This window comes from Pleurodeles waltl, chromosome 9 (assembly GCF_031143425.1).
Source record: "Pleurodeles waltl isolate 20211129_DDA chromosome 9, aPleWal1.hap1.20221129, whole genome shotgun sequence".
NCBI lineage: Eukaryota > Metazoa > Chordata > Amphibia > Caudata > Salamandridae > Pleurodeles > Pleurodeles waltl.
The window spans coordinates 1,052,125,200-1,052,149,236 of record NC_090448.1 but is presented as its reverse complement, the minus strand read 5'-3'; the positions used below and the strand labels follow the sequence as shown (position 1 = coordinate 1,052,149,236).

Genomic DNA, 24,037 nt, shown 5'->3' with positions numbered 1-24,037 from the left:
TGAAAACCCCTGCAGAGGAAGACCAGAAGACAACAACTGCCTTGGCTCCAGAAACTCACCGGCCTGTCTCCTGCCTTCCAAAGAACTCTGCTCCAGCGACGCCTTCCAAAGGGACCAGCGACCTCTGAATTCTCTGAGGACTGCCCTGCTTCGACAACGACAAGAAACTCCCGAGGACAGCGGACCTGCTCCAAAAAGACTGCAACTTTGTTTCAAGAAGCAGCTTTAAAGAACCCTGCAACTCCCCGCAAGAAGCGTGAGACTTGCAACACTGCACCCGGCGACCCCGACTCGGCTGGTGGAGAACCAACACCTCAGGGAGGACCCCCGGACTACTCTACGACTGTGAGTACCAAAACCTGTCCCCCCTGAGCCCCCACAGCGCCGCCTGCAGAGGGAATCCCGAGGCTTCCCCTGACCGCGACTCTCTGAAACCTAAGTCCCGACGCCTGGAAAAGACCCTGCACCCGCAGCCCCCAGGACCTGAAGGACCGGACTTTCACTGGAGAAGTGACCCCCAGGAGTCCCTCTCCCTTGCCCAAGTGGAGGTTTCCCCGAGGAAGCCCCCCCTTGCCTGCCTGCAGCGCTGAAGAGATCCCTTGATCTCTCATAGACTAACATTGAAAACCCGACGCTTGTTTCTACACTGCACCCGGCCGCCCCCGCGCTGCTGAGGGTGAAATTTCTGTGTGGGCTTGTGTCCCCCCCGGTGCCCTACAAAACCCCCCTGGTCTGCCCTCCGAAGACACGGGTACTTACCTGCAAGCAGACCGGAACCGGGGCACCCCCTTCTCTCCATTCTAGCCTATGCGTTTTGGGCACCACTTTGAACTCTGCACCTGACCGGCCCTGAGCTGCTGGTGTGGTAACTTTGGGGTTGCTCTGAACCCCCAACGGTGGGCTACCTTGGACCAAGAACTGAACCCTGTAAGTGTCTTACTTACCTGGTAAAACTAACAAAAACTTACCTCCCCCAGGAACTGTGAAAATTGCACTAAGTGTCCACTTTTGAAATAGCTATTTGTCAATAACTTGAAAAGTATACATGCAATTGAAATGATTCAAAGTTCCTAATGTACTTACCTGCAATACCTTTCAAACAAGATATTACATGTTAAATTTGAACCTGTGGTTCTTAAAATAAACTAAGAAAAGATATTTTTCTATAACAAAACCTATTGGCTGGATTTGTCTCTGAGTGTGTGTACCTCATTTATTGTCTATGTGTATGTACAACAAATGCTTAACACTACTCCTTGGATAAGCCTACTGCTCGACCACACTACCACAAAATAGAGCATTAGTATTATCTATTTTTACCACTATTTTACCTCTAAGGGGAACCCTTGGACTCTGTGCATGCTATTCCTTACTTTGAAATAGCACATACAGAGCCAACTTCCTACACAGTGTTCACGGAACGCAGCACTAGACTGACAGAAGAAAACATTTTCTTCTCTAAGTTGTCCAGTCTTTTTGATTCCCTGTCCAGCGGAGCGGTAGGGAATGCGCCAAAGGAGGATGAAGCCTGGATGACAAGCCTCTCAGGAGTAGGGTGTTGGGTAAGGAAATTTGGGTCATTCTGCGCAGGCGAATGGCGTTGGGCAATCGCCCTATTCACAGAAGCCCCTGTGCTGGGTTTAGATCAGGTCCCCAATAGTACGTCTGTAAGTGCATCAGTGAAGGGGAGAACGGGTTCCGAGTTGGAGGCCCCAGGCTGAAGCACTTTGGTCAGCAGGTTAGGCCTGGCCTCCACAGAAGGAAGCTTGAGGTTCAAAACTTCAGCCGCCCTTCCCACCACCACCATAGAATAGGACGCTCCTTCCTCCGCAGTCACGGTACGGGGAGAAAACATTCCAGTGTCACGGGAGGTGTCCGACCCACTGGCATCACCCAAATCCTGTACCAAGACCAGTTCAGACTCAAGCTTGTCTTCTAAAGGGTCCAGCGACCCCTCTACACTATCCCGCATCCATACCCATAGTAATAGGGATCAGGATCAACCCTGGGCACAGCAGAGCCCATAGAAAACTGAATCGTCATCGATCACGTTGTTCTGGCTCCGGGTTGTCAGGAATGAGTATAGCGTCGATGTTGATTGTGGGCTCAATCGGAGCCAGTAGCATCGACGTCTGACCGGAAGTGGATCCTGAGGTGCCCTCCAGAGTCGGGGCCAAAGTCGACCACTGTGAACCAGAAGAGGCCATCACCAACTCCCTTGGGCCCGAAGGAGCCGAGGGTGGGTCAGGCTGCCTGTCGTGCTGTGTGAGCGATGCGGCAAGTTCGAAGAACGTTTCGCTTTATTCAACTTCTTCCTCTTACCCGAATGTCCCGATGACTTGGGCGAAGGATGGTGACTCCGCAACCGGTCTCCTGACCTTCCTCTCAAAAGGGACCGGAGTCAAGAGTCGGGGTGCCATGAGCTTCAGGGACTGCTTCCTTAAAGCTTTCGCATTCATGGTCCAACACTCTGAGCAAGACTTCGGGTCGTGGTGTGCTCCAAACAGCAGAGGCACACGAGGTGCAGTTCCATCACCAACATAATGCGGTGACAGGAGTCGTAGGGCTCAAATCCGGTCTTATGGGACATCCCTCGACGCAACCAAAACTCGTCAAAAACGAATTTGACAAAATGTCGCAGTTAGTCAAAAAATGACTGGGGTAGCTCTTCTCCGGATCTGCGCGTAGGTTGGTGCGGAAAGAAAAGTACTGATAGCGTGCCGGGGTTGCACCTATATACAGCCGCAATGTATGTGATCATGACGCCAACAATGCCTGCGGAGTCAACTGATGCCACCTAACGGCGCGCAGGAGTACTGCTAGAAGAAAAATTCTCCGGATCCAGTCTGATGCCTGGGGAAATTGTAAGGTAAGGAATCTGCAACTAGAAGTCTCTATCAGATCTACATCTTAAGCAGCAAATCACCAACTAAATCAGGAATTACATGATATATTTCTCTACTATAGATCATCTTCTCAGCACTAAATTTACACCAAATTCATCTGATCTTTTCTAAAGGCACTAAAAGTATTGAATATGGTATACTTTAGCTCTATGAAATAGCCTGGCATACAATAAAATAATACAGTACCAGTCAAAAACAGAGGGGTCAATGGAACAATAAGGTGGCCAAACTTTCCAGTCCCATACATTGCAGTCTAATAGTGCAGCATACTTGAAAAGAACTTCATTCCTGGAATCAAAATTCAACAGGTAGTGCTTAGTGCAGGTTTGCATCTAAGTCTGGGTAGTCACCTAACAAGTATTCATGTTAAACTGGTCAATCCTTGTTGCCAAGTATCATTGTGGGGTATATGTTTTGATATACCCAATCATGATTTTAAAAAAATCGCAAACACGCAACTGACCCGCCACCTCGAAGACAACAATATCCTGGACTCCTCCCAGTCAGGGTTCAGACGGAACCACAGCACCGAGACCGCCCTACTTGCCGCCACAGACGACATCAGATGCAACTGGACAAAGGAGAAGCATCAGCCCTCATTCTCCTGGACCTATCTGCCACCGCACCCTAAAGCCCGCCTCTTCGAAGCCGGAATACAAGATAAAGCCCTCGACTGGATCGCCTCCTTCCTCCACGGCTTAACCCAAAGTGTACGCCTCCCCCCCTTCAGATCCAAAGCCAGTGACATCATCTGCGGCGTTCCCCAGGGTTCCTCCCTCAGCCCTACACTGTTCAATATCTACATGGCCCGCTCGCACAATTGGCCCGCCAATACGACCTCAACATCATCTCCTACGCCAATGACACACAGCTCATCCTCTCCCTCACCAAAGACCCACACACAGCCAAAATCAACCTCCACGAGGGCATGAAGGCCATCGCCGAATGGATGAGGAACAGCCGGCTGAAGCTGAACTCGGACAAGATGAAGGTCCTCATCCTCGGACCCACCCCCTCAGCCTGGGACAAGTCATGGTGGCCGACCACACTGGGAACCCCTCCAACTCCCACCAACCATGCACACAATCTAGGATTCATCCTCGACTCCTCCCTCTCCATGTCCAAACAGGTCAACGCAGTCTTCTCCTCCTGCTACAACATCCTCCGCATGCTCCGCAGGATCTACAAAAGGATCCTGACTGAAACAAGAAGAACTGTGACACAAGCCCTCGTCAGCAGCAAACTAGACTACGGCAATGCACTCTACACAGGCATCCCTGCCAAACACCTACGAAGCCTCCAGCACATCCAAAATGCCTCCGCCCGACTGATCCTCAACGTATCCCGCCGCAACCACATCTCCCACCACCTGAGAGACCTTCACTGCCTCCCCGTAGACAAGAGGATCACTTTCAAGCTACTCACCCACACACACAAGGCCCTCCACAATACCGGACCTGCCTACTTAAACAGCAGACTCAGCTTCCACACCCCCATCCGCCAGCTCCGCTCATCGACCCTCGCCCTGGCCGTCGACCCCCGCATCCAGCAAAAGACCTCCGTGCGGCAGATCCTTCTCCTACCTCGCCGGCAAGACCTGGACCTCACTCCCTACCAACCTACGCCAGACCCAAGACCTACTCGCATTCAGAAGACTCCTCAAAACTTGGCTCTTCGATCAGTAGCAGCACCCCACCCCCCAAGCGCCTTGAAACCCTCACGGGTACGTAGTGCGCTTTATAAATTTACTGATTGATTGATTGATTAATGGCAATAATTAAATCATTTCATATGTTCCATTACACAGATCCATGGTACCCATGTCAACACTAATATGCCCATATCCTTTCACAATCAGGAAGATACTACTGCTGCTATTTGCAAGCTTAACTCTGTGAAACCGATCTGAGGATTGACTGTACAAGCCCAGCACTGTAACATCTCTATTCATGTTAATATCTGGCACCAGATACACTGTTGCACTTGGATAGGCTGGCATGCGAGGCTGACAGCTCTACTGGCCCTCTAAACTACTGCTAGCCCTAACATCTATTTTTGTTCATTGTTCTGCTAGTTAAACATAGTGGTTTATCAATTATCACTCATCTTGATTTTATTGTTCCTTTCCCTTTTGTCTGCCTGATAGATGCTGATAATCGATGCTCCTACTTCCAAACATCCTGAGAAAGGTTTGATGTAATCACCCTTCCAAAGATTGATGTGTTTTAATCCCCACAAGTTGGCTCACAGCAAAGCTGAATGCAGATTAGGGTGTACCACAAAATGATCTGCTTTGACAAAGCTTGACTCTGCTTAGTGCTCAAAATCATAACAAATATTTCAGAATGGTTGGTACTTGTATTTTTTCGAACAGGTGATAAAGATAATGAAGGAGTGAGCTGGCTTCAACCCATATACTCATTTTTTTTAGTTTTATGTTGAGAAGGAGAGCAGTCACGTGAATAAATCTTCTGAGATAAATAAAACTCAGCAAGCACCTTTCACAGAAAACTCAGGGTCTATTGTCCTTTTCAGTAGGAAAGAAGGTAAGTAAAAGGAAGTCAAAAGAGCTAAGATGCCCCTACGCAGATGAAGCAACTGCAGTGAGGGAGAAAACATTTTATCAGTGAACTGGCATTCAAGGGTTCAAACCAGCTTCCAGAAAAAAATTAAATGAGGCATGCTGCTTTCCTCAAGAATCTGTTGTTAGTGCTCTGTGCAAAAGACTTTTGTGTCCTGATTCTGTAATGAGGATCTTTTCTTTTTGTTTCAATAGTCTTTACCACTGACAGCTTTGTTTGTTCAGTTTAACACTCACTTTTCACCAACATATAATTTGAGCGACTCGATCTACAAGTCACAACAGAGAACTTCACATCTTAATGTAGGAAACGATACAGGAGTAATGTGTGCACTCTGAATGTATACACCAGGTTGTTTCAAAACCAGTAGTCAGAATCCATAGTCAGAATCTTTATCATAACTGCAGGCACAAGTAAGCACAAAGAACTGAGTATTAACTGGGTACAGTGATAATTTTCAATTTGATGTATTAGTTATAAACCAGGAGTGTTAGAAACCCGTCCCTAAGATGTTGCATTTTCATAGCTTGCTTAAATATCCCAAGTGACCAGTCGACTTTTCTTATAAGGTGTTACTAGTATGTGTACAAAATGATAATAGATAAGCATTTAGCCGTATCATTTACATCCTTTTGGTAATATTATATAGAGAAGCACTATCAAGACTAGGGGGAAACGGGTCAGGGTTGGTACTAAGGACAATTAAACGTTGTACATCAGCAAGTAATATGCTGCCTGAATCACTAGGAGGGAAGAAGCTTTCTGCCTCAAACCATTTTCTTTATCTCGGACACCATACATTTGAAAGGAAAAACAATCCTCAGATTGAGATTCATAAACATCCTCATAGAACTAAAAAACATTTGGTTTTAGGATTTCTTTGTGGAGAGGGATCCTTTAATAGTCTCCAACCATCACACTCTTTTTGCTTTTACCTGATTTAAACTGATATATGAGATATTTCTAAAGATATGCAACCTGCAGGGAAAAATACTTAAAAATAACATCAAACTTTAACATGTAGTTTTCAAATGGCTTACCTTGGTAATATTCTGTCAGGGAACCTGTGGGCTTGAATATGTCCGGCGAGGCCTGGTTTCTTAGCTTGTTCAAACAAACTAATGAGGTTGTGTGAATAAAGCTGAAATGATTTTCCTATTTAACAAAATAAAATATACGTTTATTAGAACAAAATTGAGAGCTTCATCACTGGACCTACAATTTTCAAACATGATCTAAATATATTAAAAGATTTATATGTGCTACTACAAAGAGCGGGATTCACATCTCAAATCAGGTGACATTAGGTACGCCTATAATGCACACCTAGGCAGAATTTACACCAAGTACACAAAAATGCTCAAGGATGGTAAAAAGAAACTCTTAAAAAACTGACTTCATGGAAAATAGGAGAGCTTTTCAATACACCGCAACATGAAAAGTGGCACGGATTTATAAAACTTTGGATATCTGTGGCATGCTGGAAACTTGGAAGCTGAACATTCCTGCTTATCAAGGGATTCCCTGTTTTATATTTTCCAGCTGAGATTTGCACCTGGGTTTTGGCTATAACAAGGAAACAGAAACCCATCAGAATTTTCTATCGACATACGTACAAACCAATATTGTATACTAATTCAAAGAACAATTTACAATAATGAACTTAAAAAGCAATTCATCCAATATAAAACAGTACTTGAAAAGAAAAAGGACTATAAAACTAACTCCAACTCTTGAATATATAGTCTACAGTGCACTCTTCACTAACTGTAGCTTCCTCTCCAGGCTCTTACTATATAATGCATTATACAGTAAAAATACAGAACCCTATATATTTGCGTATCAACTGCACTGCCTTTCTTGATTCCACCTTCAATTGCACCAATTAAGATTTTTTGTACTTTCACCTAATCATAATTTAAAACCAGCAAATAAAAAGAAAATGTATTCTATCTGTTTCAAATCACAATTGCAAGCTCCTTATTAGTACATGCCCATTTTGCCGTACAACATCTTAGCTGTAACATTCCTATGCCACTTTCCAAATATAAGGATTTTGTGCAAGTAGGCATCAGCAAATCATAATATTTGTTTTTCAGTAAGTTTTTGACATTTCAAAAAAGCCTATTCGAAAGAGCAGCCTAAAACTGAGTTAGAAAGTAAACATCTCTTGAATTGCCGGATTTGTCTTTTAATTAAAAGAATTGTGGTACTAGTACTTACAATGGGATTATACTGAGCAATACCAGTGTTTAAGAGAACATCCCATTACAAGCTTAAGGCTTAGGAAACTTATATTTGAATACGGCCACCCAACAGCAGTTTTTTATCCACATTATTTAGAGCCGCCTTACGACTGAGAAAGGCAATAAAAGTGGCTTTTGCCTCTCAAGAAAATAAAAGGATTTCATAATAAGACAATAGAGGCATAATCCATGCTCAACTGTCCTCATTTCCCTTTGGAAACGTGTCTGGTAGACATTTCGGTTTTTTTTCCCCATAACTGCCTGAAACCCAGTAACTAGAATTTTTCTAAACATTTTTCCTGTTCTGCCTAATAAATAAATTTGACTGTAAGTTGAGGGGCCCATTTCATTATGCTTCTTAAATCTGGGAACTATCAAGGCATGGGACTATGATGGTAAACACAGTGCCCTATTCTTAAAATATCAATAACAAAATGCAGAAGGTAGGCAAGACCAGATACCAGGCCTAAATGTGAAGAAGTCTACAGAAATTCTATAGGATCAAGGATGAGGGCCTTGACCCTTTTTTGGGACTTTAGTGCCTGATTCACTTCCTCTAGTTCAAAGGATAGTATATTTGATCCACAATAGAACCCTTGTAAGGACACGGTCTCACATCCCATATCTTAAATATTTGTCAGATCTCATTACTTCAATAGGCTTGAAAATGGCTGAAATAATGAATCTTCAGGTACATGCTATTCTGGAAATGAATCTGCACCATTTGAACCTTTTGCTGTAAGCCTGCAGAATTCAGGCCAGCCTTTTTTCAATACATAATCTTCTAAATCCTGTTCTTTCTTGAACTGTAATAGTTTTTTTAAATAGTTTCTGCAATGTACGCAGATTCGCCCAACTCCATACCTTTGATGAGCCTCACTGTTGCAATCTACATTCCCACTCAAACCAACTACAGCCCTTAGTTTGGGATTTGTTGAGAAGAAAGATTAAGTGCAACAAGCTCCAAGATTGCTATAAAAGAACTCCATAGCGTCTAGCCTAGGTATCAGCTTAGTTAGGATATTTGGATATTTACCATTTTGTATTGTCCTATTTTATTTTTGCTTTTCCCTGTGCACTCTAACTCCAGACCTATTTCATAAGCAACAATTCACTAAAATACTAAAGGTAGCGGAAGTGACATCACATAACCATCCTTTGACCCAATTACATCACTGGAAGTGGCATCACATGATCTTTGACACTTAGGGCCGGATCACGATTTCTACGGACTGAAAAGCCCGACCGCCGAAGTACTGACATGGAGGTTGCCGCCAATATGGCTGGGGCCATCACGAGTTTCCCGCTGGGTCAGTGGGAAACGGCCTACAGCATTGTCTCCGGCTCATAATCGAGCCAGCGGCAATGCTGTAGTGTGTAGGGTGCATCAGCGCCTGTTGCAAAGTTCACTGTATGCAAAGCATACAGTGAACTTTGCGATGGGCTGACCCGGGGGTCCCTTGCACTGCCCATGCGCCTGGGCAGTGCAGGGGCCACACTAGAGCCCCTGCACCCCAGCTCCGCCAGCCATTTAACGCTGACAAAAAGTGGCTGTGCTAAAGGTCCGACCGCAGCGCTATCGCCGTGGTCATAATGTGGCAGTCGGACCGCCACTGTGAGCCTGGCGTTCTTAAGACCGTCAGGGTCGTAATGAGGGCCATAATCTTTCTGGACAGTGATGATACACAACCTTAATCCTGATGACATCACAATAGCTGAACTTAACCGCCTCCTAACCACACACTTCTAAAATAACACAACAGTTACTAACAGAGTTAAATGTCCTTTTTGTATAGCACCTCCATTTTAAGTAGGATTAGAACATGATAGAAATACTGCACCTTTCTCTTTTATACTGCAGGACAAAATATGTGTTTGTAGAGGAGGTGATTATAGTGCAATAAAAATCACAAAACAATACTGCAAGTCTATTTGCAACAAAATGTGTTCTTTGCACTGCTGTATGTATTTGTTTTGCAGAGCTAAGACTTTAATGCCTCATGTTGTAATCAGAGGTGCATAATATAAACAGTGCACATCACAGAACTGTTTACCTTCTGTTCGTGGCATTACTTTTGCCACCACTGCGGTCAGGGTTCACAAAGCGAATGCCAGAGATCACAGGGAGCAAGTCAGGGATCTCAGCTGTGACTCCTAAATGGCGTCTATGACCTACTTGCCTGTTTAAGGTCTCCCATTATCATCTCTCCTAGACTATCAACCACTGATAAACCGGTCGATAATGGTCATTATCTGGGTCGTTTTCAAACGTATATCAGCAAACCTTTCCCAATGCCAGACGTTCTCCCAAGATATAATCAAGAAGGCTTTCATATCCTTGACTCTTAAATACATTACCTGCTGGAATATTGAAGGAAAGTGTCCATTTGGCACTTTGGGTCCAAATTGTTCCATTAAATCAATTAATTGTGTATATGTTTCTGTAGTTCATGCTTTGTTTAGCACCACTGCTTCTGGATGTTCAATTTAATGTCCTCTTCTGAAATTTATTTTGCCAGCTGGTAAGTATCCTTTAGTGTAAAATTAAGGTTACCTACTATCAGACTGCATGTATTATTTTCTACTTGGCACTTCCCTTTGCACCGATAGAGTTTTTAATTCAGCTATCACTGCTGAATCCTTGAAAGTAGGGCAAACAGGGTTTTATGTTATACAGTTGATCAAGACCTCCTCATCTAACAAACTAACATTTTGATCATTATATTTGCTCCTATTACTCTGAGAAATGTTATAAATAGATCTATTACTAATCCAAGCTATAAAGCCCAAGATGCTTTACCTCTCGGGCCATTTATAAAGAGAGTCCTATAATCTTATTTGAATACAGCTACAGTTGACAATTGTTCTTGAAAACAAACCTCAAATTTGTTAACATATCCTTGCCAGCCTATTTCTCAAATATTGCTGTGAACACATCTATATTCCAAGAAACAAACCTTACTGGAACTCATATGGAACAATTTGTACACTCAGCTGTGTATGGGGTAGCCGCCCTATCCTTATTTTGCTGTCAGAGACCCGACTGTAAAGAATGAATTATGAATAATGAATGGACACCATGAAACATATGCCCCTCCTGTAACATTCATGACAGACTCCTAAGGAGATACAGTTCCTTCTAGAGCAATTTATATATGTTGAATTTTGTTTTTGTATTAGAAGTTATGTAAGTTGTTAAGCAGTTGGGAAGGTGATTGTTGCCCAATAGTGGCAAGGATTACATATATGGAGTAAGAAAATCTGTCTGCAGGGAATGAAAGCTACACCTGAAAGAGAACAACGCACAAAGCTTTAACAGACAAATAAGGATAGAATACATTTTCCGCACTTGGTAAATGCTATACTGCTACTTCACAAACATTGTGGTTGAAATACTGATGCAGTCAAGTTCTGACAAAAAGAATGATGAGAAACCTGCCTAACCCATGGTTAGTTTTAAGATAAACGTTTAAGACAAATTTACCTAATCTCAATATCACAGAGCATGCAGAGGCTAGGTGGAAGCTAAGGAAATGATGACTGGTTGCTTATTAAAAGAAAAAGAAAATCTTAAAATGAATGAGACATTAGGCAATTTTAATGATGATGATAAGGGAAACGATTGCTGGACTGTGATAGATGTGAGATCAAGGCTAAAAAAAGTGAGAGTTTAGCAATAAATATCACAGAATGAGATAGCGAGAATGTGTCTCTATCACACTTCGAGGGGGTTTACTCAGCATCTAAGGTTCTGAATAAAAAAAATGCACAGTTAGAAGTAAAGAAGGTGCTGACAGTTAGCCCTTCACCACAGAGAAAGTGATGAAAAATATTAACTCTTCGAAAAACCTCTCCTAAGAAGGTAAGTAAGGTCTCCACTACTGACCTTTTACAGCAGGGCGGAGAGTTGTGGGACATATAAACTTGAAACATTCCAACTTATCACCACCACCGTTAGCATTTGAGTAGTTACTTTTGTTATTTTTGGTGATCAAATTTAGGCTTTCAACTTAGTGCATAAGATGCCAATGTGGTTTATACTCTGTTGTTTTAAGAATTTTTCCTTTCCTTACATCAACCAGAAATTACATCTTCTGCAGGAGAAGGAGGCAAAATGTATAAATTATAAGTAGCCACAACAGAATATGTATTCATCTTTCTGTAGCTGAAGTAACCTCTGCAGATTTGGGCTAGGAGGTTACACCTCACAAGACAGAATCTTCTAAGAATGTTGGATTTTGCATCTAATAATTTGGTCGCAGGCCATTCAAGTAGGATTGCACCATCATAGATTGATTCGTCAGAAGATGCCACATCCGTAAAATAAAAGGCCAAAAGAAATTTAAAAAGCTGATCTAATGTTACCACAGTATTGCAAATTACTGAGTAAAAATGTTTTACTGTATGAGAAGACTCTTACTCAACTTCAAGGTCTGAAGGATCTGTGTCAGCGGGGAGGAGGTGGTACTGGTGTAGACGGAGGCTCTGACACACTGAGAACAGTAACATGGTCTGGTACTGGTACAGGAATTTTATTTTCCAACCGTGTAGCTAGATGATAAATTAATCAATTAGAGATCGTTGATTGTATCTGTAGTATTTACAGCCACTACAGAAACAAACTCTGCTCTTAAAACGAAGTAGCTATTGTAGATGTAGTGATATGGCTTGTCACTGTGGGAGGAACTGATGGCACTGCTTTTACTCTGAGTTGAAAACAGTGAACCCTATGTAACTAGCAGCCTTAATGGTCATTAAAAACAAAAGTGGTGATACAAGAACTGTAGAGGACATAGAGCTCAGGCTATTTAAAAATGGATTGGCATCCAGTATAGAGTATAACTCTGGACGTAACTATAGGGGTGTTTTCCTCAACATACCTACACAGTAATGACAGAAATATTTACTGTCTGTATTTTGGGATATTGAGACTGTCTGAGAAACAATTCTGACACTTGTATTTCAGAACTGTGGCAGAATGTGTGATACATTTTTTACTGAAGAAAACTGTAATGATAATGTTATTGATTTACTCATTCTTTTTTACTCTTTTTTTCTTACGTTCTTTGCCCAAAGAAGAAAATGGTGTCTTTGCAAAAGTATATGGAGCCAACTTGTGTGTTACTTTTGAACTTCCTCGCTATCATTTCAAGATTTACTACATAAAATGTAAGGAGGGTAGGAGTTTTTGAGATTTCTGGCATCAAAGCACTGGTACAAGATACCACTGAAATCAGAACCCTGATGGAAGACATACATCAGAAGTGAGGAATTTTTGCCAAGAGTACATAAAACTTCCTAGAGAACTGGAATGCAGAAGGCTATAAGTTCTAACCCTCTTTGGTGCAAATGCCCCAATGTGATACTGTTAACCGGGTCAGGCATATATACGTTTTTTCATACCATAGGACCACAACTCTATTTGGTGCTCTCCTTCGGAGAGCTAATCACAAGTTAAGCTTTATGGATCTATGACCAGATGTATTAGAGGATTGCCCGGGCAAGCTGTGATAATAAAGAGTCTATCTGCCTGGGTTGAGCAGCATCAGACCCACATGACTGTCAAAACTGATAGAGAAGACACCACACGCAATGACTGAAAGCAGAAGTGTGAACAGTGTAGCAACTGACGGTGGAGCAATCAATGACTGAATAGTAGATGATAGAACTAATAGAGTTGACAGCATCCAGAGGAACTGACCTCACTGATACAATAAAAAAAGGCAGGCAGATGACGCAGGTGATCGCATATGAGTCGATGAACATACAACTGAAATTTACCACTGACAATGAGGTGGAAAATCTGGCAGTTGGAACTTCTGAGAGGGGGTTGTGCTCTCTGTTCCTCCACCTCACTTGCTAGAGTATGGGACACATGAGGTGGGTAGACTGCAAGAGTCTATAGGTGTGGTCAACGTTAGCTGAATGTATATGAACATTATTATGTACACTATTTGACTACTGAGCATTCATAGTCTTGCCATAGGTAATAAACAGGAACACAATTCTATGAAAACTCAAACCGGGGACAAGTCCAGTTTAATTATCATTTGAATAAACCAAAGCTGGCCTTCGCAGTTTTTACTTTACCACATATGCATTCCCAGATTTGCTATCTACAAAGCAGCTCTACTGAGGATCATGGCAGAATATCTTCAAGAGTGATCAAAGAGGCAGTGAGATTATCGTAAAGAATGAGAAACCGGTACCTATAGGGTCAGAGTTAATAGGGTCCAACATTGTGGTATAAAAATATAGATGAAAAACACAAAGGACAACTGCCACCACTCTAGCAAGCAATCACCTTTAACTTCTTTGGGGCCCCTGATCGTTTTCCAAAAAAAGACCATCTCAGCTCAGAATTGGCAAATGTGAATTGCGAGCATCAGTTTGAGGACATGAAATTTCTAAATTCTGAGGAGCTAGTGGGGAAGACGACGAATATCATATAATAGTTTTCCTCACATTTATAACTTCCACCAAAAGGGAACAGAAACTAAGCAGGCATTTGAAGAAGTGCTTAACATGGCGATACATAGGACTCTGATGTGCAAGTTGGGCATATGTATTTAAGCTAGAGATCCAGAGCTGTAGATGAAACGCAGAGGACTTGGCAAAGATCTGGGGCACCAATCATCAAAGAAAAATATCGAATCACAACTTTTTTTCTGTGTATATTCTAGAATGTGATTCATTTCTTTTTTTTAAGGAATAGTTTCATTTAACCAACGTGAAAAAACTGCCTCCAGACAGCTGCCCTGTCCGAGGGCATTATGTATTAACCACCAACAAGGTAGAAAATTATAATACATCTGCCATATACAGGAAAGCAAACTTCTATCTGCAAAAAAAAAAAAAAAAAAACAGAAACAACGCTTGTCTCCAATGGACCACTTTATAGAATGGGGGTACGCTAGAACGACATGAACACCCTTCAATTTTCAGAAGACACATTATAATGAAATTTGAGAGTTCCTGGCTCTTCACATAGAGCATTGCTATTGTGTGGCCCTTTTCCAAAAGCCCTATCTTCTCTTGAAATTGATGGCACAAGGACTTTTGTGCCTAGAAAACACAGCAAGAACTCCTGGATACATATGTGGAGTTATCTGCTGTTCAGCGATCATACTTCAAATAATTCTAGGGTCGAGCATAGCTTTCCAGTTATACTCCCTTGGAAACGGCCATTTTATGGTCTTAAGTCCTTGGTGCAGCAGCCCTGATCCTCATTTGAACACCTTAGACGGAAACAGAAAGATTTACTGAACAGGCTTTTTTATCATTAGTCCTCTGAACATGGACCACATGCTTTTTTTGTTATTTGTTTTTAAATACAACTTACTCGCCTGCAAAATACACAACTCTGGCACTGTTGGGGGTTCGCCAGAGTAAAACACCTTTTAACACAGGTAGATATCATCCCCATGTTCACTCAACGAGACAACTATCTGTTGTTGGCATTAGACTGATAGAAACAAGGTGCAGGCTGACTGTTAGTCTTCCCTGGTAAATCTGTACAGTTTATCATGACTTACTCTCACTTTCCCCAGTGTATGGACTGTGACTGCGCTTGTGAGATCTCTGTGTACATGAGTAGTGAGCATGCTGAGCACTGGATACCGAGGGGGTTGGGGCAGAAGGAGCTGCAGTCAGGTTGTTCTAAGTGTGCAACAGAGCAACACCACCTTCAGAAAAACAGGGAAGGATTCTGTTTATCTGAAAGGATCACGCCATTTGGACAACTTGTGACCTGGATGAAGCAAAGGTACTGTTCTAACCTCAGCAAAGGATGTGCTTCTTGTCCACCTACTACATCCTACGGTCAGCTCTGGGAAGAGAGATCAGGCCCTAGCAAGAGCCCCTGGTTGACAGAGGGACTGCGTGGGATAGATACACACAGACAGATAGCATTATGGGATGCCTGCAATCACCACTGAGTAAACGGTACTGTTGCCGTAGTTTGACTCTTGCTCTAGGCAAGACTGCTAGTTCAGGGATGACAGCACTTTTGTTTGTAGGTGACTAGGCCAGTCCTAAAACAAGTCGCAACTATCGGCCCAACCCTCCCGGCTCACAAGCAGTACCTGACCAAAAACCCAAACAGTAAAAGTTGATTTGTGGCAGCCTTTATGCATGGACTCAAGAGAGCGACATCTCAAGGCGGCAGTGGTTAAAAGGAGATTACCTTTTTCTCACATGAGCAACATGTCTCAGTCATACACAGGCAATGAAGGAAATGCAGTAAAGCTTTCAATAGGTTTTATTAACATGACTGCAATCTATGATAAAGTGCATGGGCTGCAATTATTTGGATAATGAACAATGAAAGAAACAGAATGGAAAAAAACGAGTCTTGTTAATACAAGGACCCCCCCACCACCATGCAATAACATAAGATGTGAAATAGTTGTAAGATGAACCCTAATACCCTAGCATGATGAACCTAATCTCTAACCTAGAGAGAGCTAGGTGTGTTAAACCTAATCTACCAGTTCCATGTCCATGAGAAGAGCACCCCCCCCCAACCCTTGTTACCTTGGAATGCTGTCTGTAGATCAGACTCCGTGGGGACACAAAGGCTGGGTCAGCATCAAGGTGACATGTAGCATAGATAGCGTCGATGGCATCTGGTTAAATCCCTCTGATTATCTTGTCTGTGTGAGATTTATACAGATCTTGTAGGACCCCTGAAGCAGGTATGCTCCCAAACAATAGCTAAGAAGGCATGCTTAGGGCAGTAACTGTATAAACAATTCCCTGCAAAGGTACATTATGTTACTGTCACACGCTAGTGGGAAAGCACATGATGTGAATACCTATGTATCTCATTTATCTTTGATGCTGATAGCGACACCTTTACCGAATGGCACTGATGACGTGAAACTAAAACATCTTCCTAACTTTAAATATGGCAGCTATCTTGGAAGAAATAATTAAATAAATGTGCTAAAACAGAGCAAGCTAAGTAGGTTAAAAGTCACTGGGTGACAGGGGCATAGGCCTGCACGCCAAAGGCTAAGCTAAACTCCTGATTCCCACTAAAACTAAATAGGATCCACTACACTTTGGACAGACCCCAGATTTGTAATATCAGTGAGCCCCAGACTAGAGCATGAGGTTTTCACTTCAAAAAAGCTCTGTGCACAAGCTTAGAAAAAAGATTTGAGCATGTATAACAGTATGGCTGCCTACAGAGTGGATACAAGACTTGAGAACTGATAAGAATGGCCTCCTGCTGATGTGACTTGGAGGTGAAGGAAGTAGGTTCCTTTGCCAGCATAGAACCTTCCATACTCATCTCAATAAGCAGAGGTCCAGCTATTTCTGACACTGTAGCGAAGCCTACAACAGGGTGACCAAAGGATGAAGAGCTGCAGAAGAGTAGGTGCTACAGGTGTTCTTCTGCCCTTCTGTGATCAGCACCCCTTTGAGTGGTCTGCAAGGCTGCATGGGTGGCGCCTTCTCTTTCCCAAGGAGCCACCACTAAGCTCACCTCCAAAGCATTAGCATTGTATGCGGCTATTAAACCACTCACACAACCACCCAGCATTTGGGGCACTCCAAAGCCAGCTCTAATAGGCAGTGGTCACAGAGTCATGGGATGAAAAAAGATTCATGGTTACTCCTGCAGCCATCTAAACCATAAGACACCACCCGATTCGTTAGGCAGAATTTGCTAACTCATTTGCCTATCAGACACCGTTCCTAGAAAATATTTTAAAATGTGTGAACACCCCCCATGCTGCTAGTGAGTATTGTTGCAGCTCTCCAACCACACAGTAGTCCAAGTATTCTAGCATTACTTAGATAGATATGTAACGTATCAAAAGGTGAATGTTACCCTCCTAATGAACCTTGAAGGGAACAAAATCCTAATACATTTCGCAAAGTCATGCAATTCATGCTTTAGTTGTACATGAACCACAATTCAAGAATACAACTTGACTAGTACATCCCATTTAAAGATCAAAGCTTACACCTAATACACATATATTGACAACTGATAAAGCTTAGGCAGATAATGTATAATGAACAAGGGATGTGTGAACAGGACACTGAAGCAGGACCAACCCACAGACTAGCAGTCCATGGTCAAAATATGCTCTGTACGTGTATCAGGCAAGGGATACTGTACTGAATGAAGGCAGAGCAATGTGTTAATCACCATGAAGAAGGGTAATGCATGCAGCGCTGAGAAGGTGAATAAAAAGCCAAAGGTTGCACATTAAAGGACAATGGTAGAAAACAAATGGGTGTCAAGATTTCTTTTAAAACCAACTCTATTTATTTTTTAAAAACATGCATACTTGTCAGTTAAAGTGCATTGAAGGAACTGTTGTATTGCTGTCAATTTGGATCTTAATATTACACATACAATGCATTTCTTTATTTTATTGTTAATTAAACATATAATAAAGAAATAATCCTTACCTTCTAATAATGTTGACAGGATGGGTAGAACCGAAAACAAGTCATAATTGGGAGGAAGGAAATACATGTTTTTAACTCATGGGACACAGTACATCGAGTTAATTTTATGCTTCATTAAATACTGTAGTGTCTATGGATAAGTTACTTACCTGTAAATCCTAGTTCTCTTCCAGGGGTATCCTCATCAAAGTCATAAACATTGAATATTCCCGCCCTTGTGCGGGGACCCCGGAGCATATATAAAATACACACATATAAAGTATGAAATATGCACGAAAAATATATATATAGCATTTTTAGTAGACATATCTTTCATACTAAACTCATATATACATGTGTAAAACAGCAATGCAGGCTATAATCATAAACAGGCAAAAATGCTTTATTTCTATGAAGTTTTTATTTATTTTTTATTTTAATCATTATAAAATTACAATAGAGAATAAATATCTACCCAAGACCCCAAAACTGGGCTTAGGGAAATAAGCAGTAGTAATCACTAGAGAAAAATAGAAAAAACTACATTGAAAAACAATGGAGCATTCTTAGCCAATAGGCTGGTTTAACACAGGAGAACCATAAAAACTTTGGCACCGTGCCTTTAAGACCCTGAGCACCTCCAGTATCCCACCATGCCTCAGGGGTGAAGGAGAGGTGACAGTTGGTTCACAGTTAGGTCAGTACTTTTTTACGGTGACAATCTGTGTAACCGATTCGAAAGATAGTCTGTCCTGCACTTCTAGGAGACGTGCGTCCGGGGAGGAGGGTGGGTTGTTTATGACTTTGATGAGGATACCCCTGGAAAAGAACTAGGATTTACAGGTAAGTAACTTATCCTTCTCTTCCAGGGGATCCTCATCAATAGTCATAAACATTGAATAGATTAGCAAGCCCAACCCTAAACTCTGCGGACTGTCTAATAGAAGTGCAGGAATAGATATGTATCATGCAAACAAATTTCTCAGAGGCCTGCCCCACTTGGGCATCTGCTCTTGCATCTGAGTCCAAAGAGTAATGTCTAGTAAATGTATGTACAGACTTCCATGTAGCAGCCTTGCAAATCTCAGATATTGGAACATTTTTAAGGAGGGCAGCAGTAGCCGCTTTTCCCCTTGTGGAATGCGCTTTAGGTCTAGCTAGTAGTTGTTTGTTAGCCAACTGGTAAGCATTAACAATACAAGAAGCTATCCATCTAGCTATTGTTCGTTTAGATGCTGCCTCTCCTGTCCTCAAATGACCATAATTTACAAACACGTGGTTGGAATGTCTAATCAATTTTGTTTTATCCAAATAAAATTTCAGCACTCTTTTCAAATCTAGGGAGTGCAACGCTTTCTCCGCCGGAGTCTCCGGATTGGGGAAGAAAGTCGGTAGAGAGCTAGTCTGATTGATGTGGAATTCTGACACCACCTTCGGTAGGAATGATGGGCGAGTTCGCAGAACCACTCTATTGTCGTGGAAAACTGTGTACGGTTCTTTGGAAGACAAAGCCTGAATTTCACTGACCCTCCTCGCGGAAGTAATGGCTACCAAAAAAGCCGTCTTCCACGTAAGGGGTTGCAAAGAGGCTTTGTGTATAGGTTCGAAAGGAGGGCCCATAAGTTTTGACAGTACTATGTTCAGTTCCCATGGAGGAGAAACTTTTTTCAAACCTTCTATGAAATCCTTGACTACTGGTTTCGTAAAGAAGGATTCCTGAGAAGGTGACTTACGATAGGCTGTAATGGCAGACAAATGTACCTTAATAGATGATACCTGCAGACCGGACTTTGCCAGATGGAGTAAGTAAGACAATATGACGTCCTCCTGAGCCCGTATGGGATTCTGACCTTGTTGACAGCACCATATGTAGAACCTCTTCCACTTAAACGCGTAAGAACTCCGCGTGGAAGGTCGTCTGGACTCTTTCAAGATGTTCATGCACTCCTGCGAGAGCCCTAGGTGCCCATACTGCAGGAATTCAGGAGCCATGCTGTCAAGCTCAGAGAGGGTAGGTTGGGATGCAGAACCCTACCCTCCATCCTGCTCAGAAGATCCGGTCTGCACGGCAGCCTCCTGTGAGGTTGTTCCGATAGGTTGAGGAGATCTGTGTACCAGAATTGACGGGCCATTGCGGCGCTATGAGAATCATTCTGGTGTGGATCTGTAAAGTTTGTTGATCACTACCGGTATGAGGGGGATCGGTGGAAAAGCGTAGAGAAATATCCCTGACCAGTCGATCAACAGGGCATTCCCTCGAGATCCCGGACGGTAGAACCTGGATGCGAAGTCTGGGCATTTCTTGTTTACTTCGTCTGCGAAGAGATCCAATTGAGGCTGACCCCATTGAGCGAAGATGTCTTAGACGACTTCGCCGTGTAGGACCCAATCGAGGGCGTCCTCTAGGTGTCTGGTCAGGAAATCTGCTTCCACGTTTTGTTGACCTGGTAGGTGAACCGCTGTAAGTGACATTCCTCTGGCCAGGAGCCAATGCCAGATTGTTTGGGACTCCCGAGATAGGGGTAGGGATCTCGTTCCCCCCTGTCTGTTCAAATAACACATTTTGGTTGTATTGTCCGTTTGTATTAGGAGAGATTTCCCCTGAATCGATGGAGCAAAAGACTTGAGAGCCAGATGGACCACTCTGAGCTCCAGCAGATTGATGTGGTACTTCCTTTCGTTGTCGGACCACAGGCCCTGAGCTTGAAGGGGACCTAGATGAGCCCCCCATCCCTGAAGAGACGCATCCGTTACCAGAGTGTCGGATGGAATTACCTGGTGAAATGGAGCCCCTACTGACAGGTGAGGTCTGTGCATCCACCATTGCAATGACTGACGTGCTGCTATCGGTAGCCGCACTCTGTCCTCCCAGCGACCTGTCCTTTGGCTCCAGTTGTTCTCCAACGCTTCTTGGAGAGGCCTCATGTGCAGCCTGGCATTTGGGACAATGAAAATGCATGATGCCATGGAGCCCAGCAGAGATGTCACCTGACGGGCCGTAGGTGCGTCGGATTTTAACAGGTCTTGACATTTCCTCTTTATTGATAATAGTCATTCCTCCGAAGGATACACTCTTTGGAGCTCTGTGTTTAGTATAGCTCCCAGGTAGTGGAGGTTCTGTGTTGGAATCAAGGTGGACTTTTGGTAGTTGACTTGAAGACCTAGAGACTCGAAAACCTTGAGCACAATGTCCCGATGGTTTCTCGCCTGATCCAGAGAGGAAGCTTTCAGTAGCCAGTCGTCTAGGTATGGGTAGATGAAGATTTTTTGTTTTCGAAGATGTGCCGCTACCACTGCCACACATTTCGAGAAGGCGCGGGGGGGCAGATTTCAGGCCGAATGGTAGCACTTTGAACTGATAGTGCTGTGAGGCTATCTGGAAGCGCAAGAATTTCCGATGCTTGGGAGCTATCGGGATGTGAAAGTATGCATCCTGCAGGTCAATGGAGCACATCCAGTCTCCCTGATGTAGCTGAGGGAAAATCTGGTGAAGCGCCAGCATACTGAACTTCTGTTTTCTTATGTACTTGTTCAGAAGCCGTAAGTCCAGAATCGGTCTGAAAACGCCCTCTCGGCCTTTTTTCGCCACCAGAAAATAACGGGAGTAAACCCCCTTTCCTCTGTGCGCAAGTGGAACCTTTTCTATTGCCTTCTTTCGTAAGAGGGCGAGAGCCTCTTTGCGCAGTAGGCTGACATGAGATGGATTGCATTTGGCTGGTGGCAAGTGCGGTGGAGGTTGTCTGAAAAGAAGAGAGTAGCCATTTTCGACAATGTTGAGCACCCATTTGTCTTTTGTTAAGAGTGCCACTCGTGAAGAAAATCTGTGATACTTCCCCCCACCGGAGTGGTGCACAGTGTTGAGGGAAGCGAGATTTCATTGCTTGGCCGGCGCTTTTGGTGTGGACTGTTGAGGTCTACTTGACCCTCGTTCCCTTGTGGCCTTACGAGCCTGAAAAAGAGAGCGTCCCTGCCTTTGCTGTGGCCTCTGGGACCAGTGAGGGGTTTGAACCCTCTGCTGGAAAGGGCGCCTGTCATAAGGCCTATACCTCCGCCTGAAGTCATTCCTTTCCAGACCTACTGCCCTCATGGTGTCCACTTCGGTCTTCATGCGTGCCATTTCTTCATCCGTATGGGTACCAAACAGCGAGTTCCCGTTGAATGGAAGATTTAGGATGCGCTGTTGTGCTTCCTGTTTTAAACCAGTCAGTCTCAGCCAGGAAGACCTTCTTGCACAGATTTCATGTGCGTAGCCATGTGCAGCTAAGTCTGCCCCATCTGCCGCTGCGCTGATGACTTGGTTGGATACCAGACATCCCTCTTGCAGGATCTCTTGGAAGTCCTGTCTGTCTTCCTTAGGTAACTTTTCTGTGAACCTGTTAGAGTCCCACAGAGAACGGTCATACATGCCCAGGAGTGCAGACGCGCTAGAGACTTTCATTATAGATGCCGCCGTGCCGCACATTTTTCTCCCCAGAGAGTCTAGATGCCTGCTCTCTTTGTCCGGTGGGACCGTGGAGGATGATGCCACCAAGTGGGTTTTTCGGGCTGCGGCCAATATTACTGAGTCCGGTGGCGGATCCGTTCTTAGGAATAAAGGGTCCTGTTCAGGCGCTTTATATTTTTTCAGTGTCCATGGTTGGCTGCAACAGACCAGGCACTAGCAGCAGTAGCTTTTTCGAAACTGTTCTATGTTGCAGAGTCTAAAAAATGACTGACTAGGAGGTAGATGGTTCTGGAACCTCTATATTTAACTTCTGCGCTCCCCTTAAAAGTACCTCATTAAAAGTGGTGATGTCATCCACCGGTGAGACCCTAGCTGGTGGAGAATCTGTTAAGGTGGGGGAGTAACGTCCGACGGATGATCCTGACGACGACCAAGAGGGCGATCTTCTGTGTCGTGATCGTGACCTAGATCGTCGTTGGGAACGTGACCTGCTGCGAGACGCTGTAACAGAGCGCCCAGGCCTCGTGGTCGGTTGGCGAGGAGAAGAACGAGCCCGTCCTGCCCGCGCTGTCGGTGATGGTGTTCTCGGGAGAGAGGCAGTAGGAGAGTACATTCGTGAATACTGCGAATCCGGGGAGGCCGCTGGTCTATTAAGGCTCTCCAACCATCTTGGTGACAAGTTGATGGGTGAAACATGCCCCGATGATGCCGCTCTCGAACGAGATGAATCGCTCCGTATGGAGACCACTGGAGATGCGTTATCTGCTGGAGGGAGGCGATGTTCTACTCCCTGCGAGACAGTTAAAACCTGTGTCGACGTCGACGGCTGTGCCGACGTCGAAGGGCGCCCCGCCGGTTGTTCTTGCCTCGACGTCGAGTGCCTCGACGAAGAGTGTCTTGACGTCGAACGGCGATCTCTGGACCTCGACCTACTCACCGTCGTGTGCCTCGACCTGGAGCGGTGGGCGGCCGACGGCGGATGTCACTCTTGCCGGCGTGGCGATTTCGAAGTCGTGTCTCTTGACGTCAGGGGGCGTGAGGTCTTCGGCGGCGAACGGGCACGCCGGTGATGGCTCAACGTCGATCGGCGAGCTGCCGTCGACGGAGATATGCCCCTGCGATGGCCATGTTCCCTCGACGCCGTATCCTTCGACGTCGGGCGGGTCGCTGTCGACGGCGATCTATGGCGGTGAGATGGTGGCAGCGACGACGTCGACGGGGAACAAACAGGTACTTTCCTACCTGCTGACGTCGACCTAGCCAGCCTCTCCTGAGAGTGGCCTGTTGGCTGCCTGGGAAGCGAAGAGGATGATGTTTTCTGCCTCTCGTGAAGCCCATGAAGCCTGATCTTTTCTCTGTCCTTCAGAGTCCTCTTTGACATGTTCTTGCAGTGTTTGCAAGTGTCAGGGCAGTGACTCTGAGGCAGGCACACAATACAAAGAGTGTGTG

General features: G+C 44.1%; 1 protein-coding gene across 1 annotated transcript in view; it reads right to left on the bottom strand.

Annotated features, from left to right (window-relative positions):
- MAP4K5 (mitogen-activated protein kinase kinase kinase kinase 5) overlaps positions 1–24,037 on the bottom strand; it is a 604,667-nt gene that overhangs the window by 201,273 nt on the left and 379,357 nt on the right. Inside the window, exons 24-25 of the mRNA XM_069208688.1 lie at positions 22,368–22,370; positions 6,529–6,643 (exon numbers count right to left, since the gene is read on the bottom strand). Coding sequence (XP_069064789.1) covers positions 6,529–6,643; positions 22,368–22,370 — 118 coding nt within the window. The remainder of the gene's footprint in view (positions 1–6,528; positions 6,644–22,367; positions 22,371–24,037) is intronic.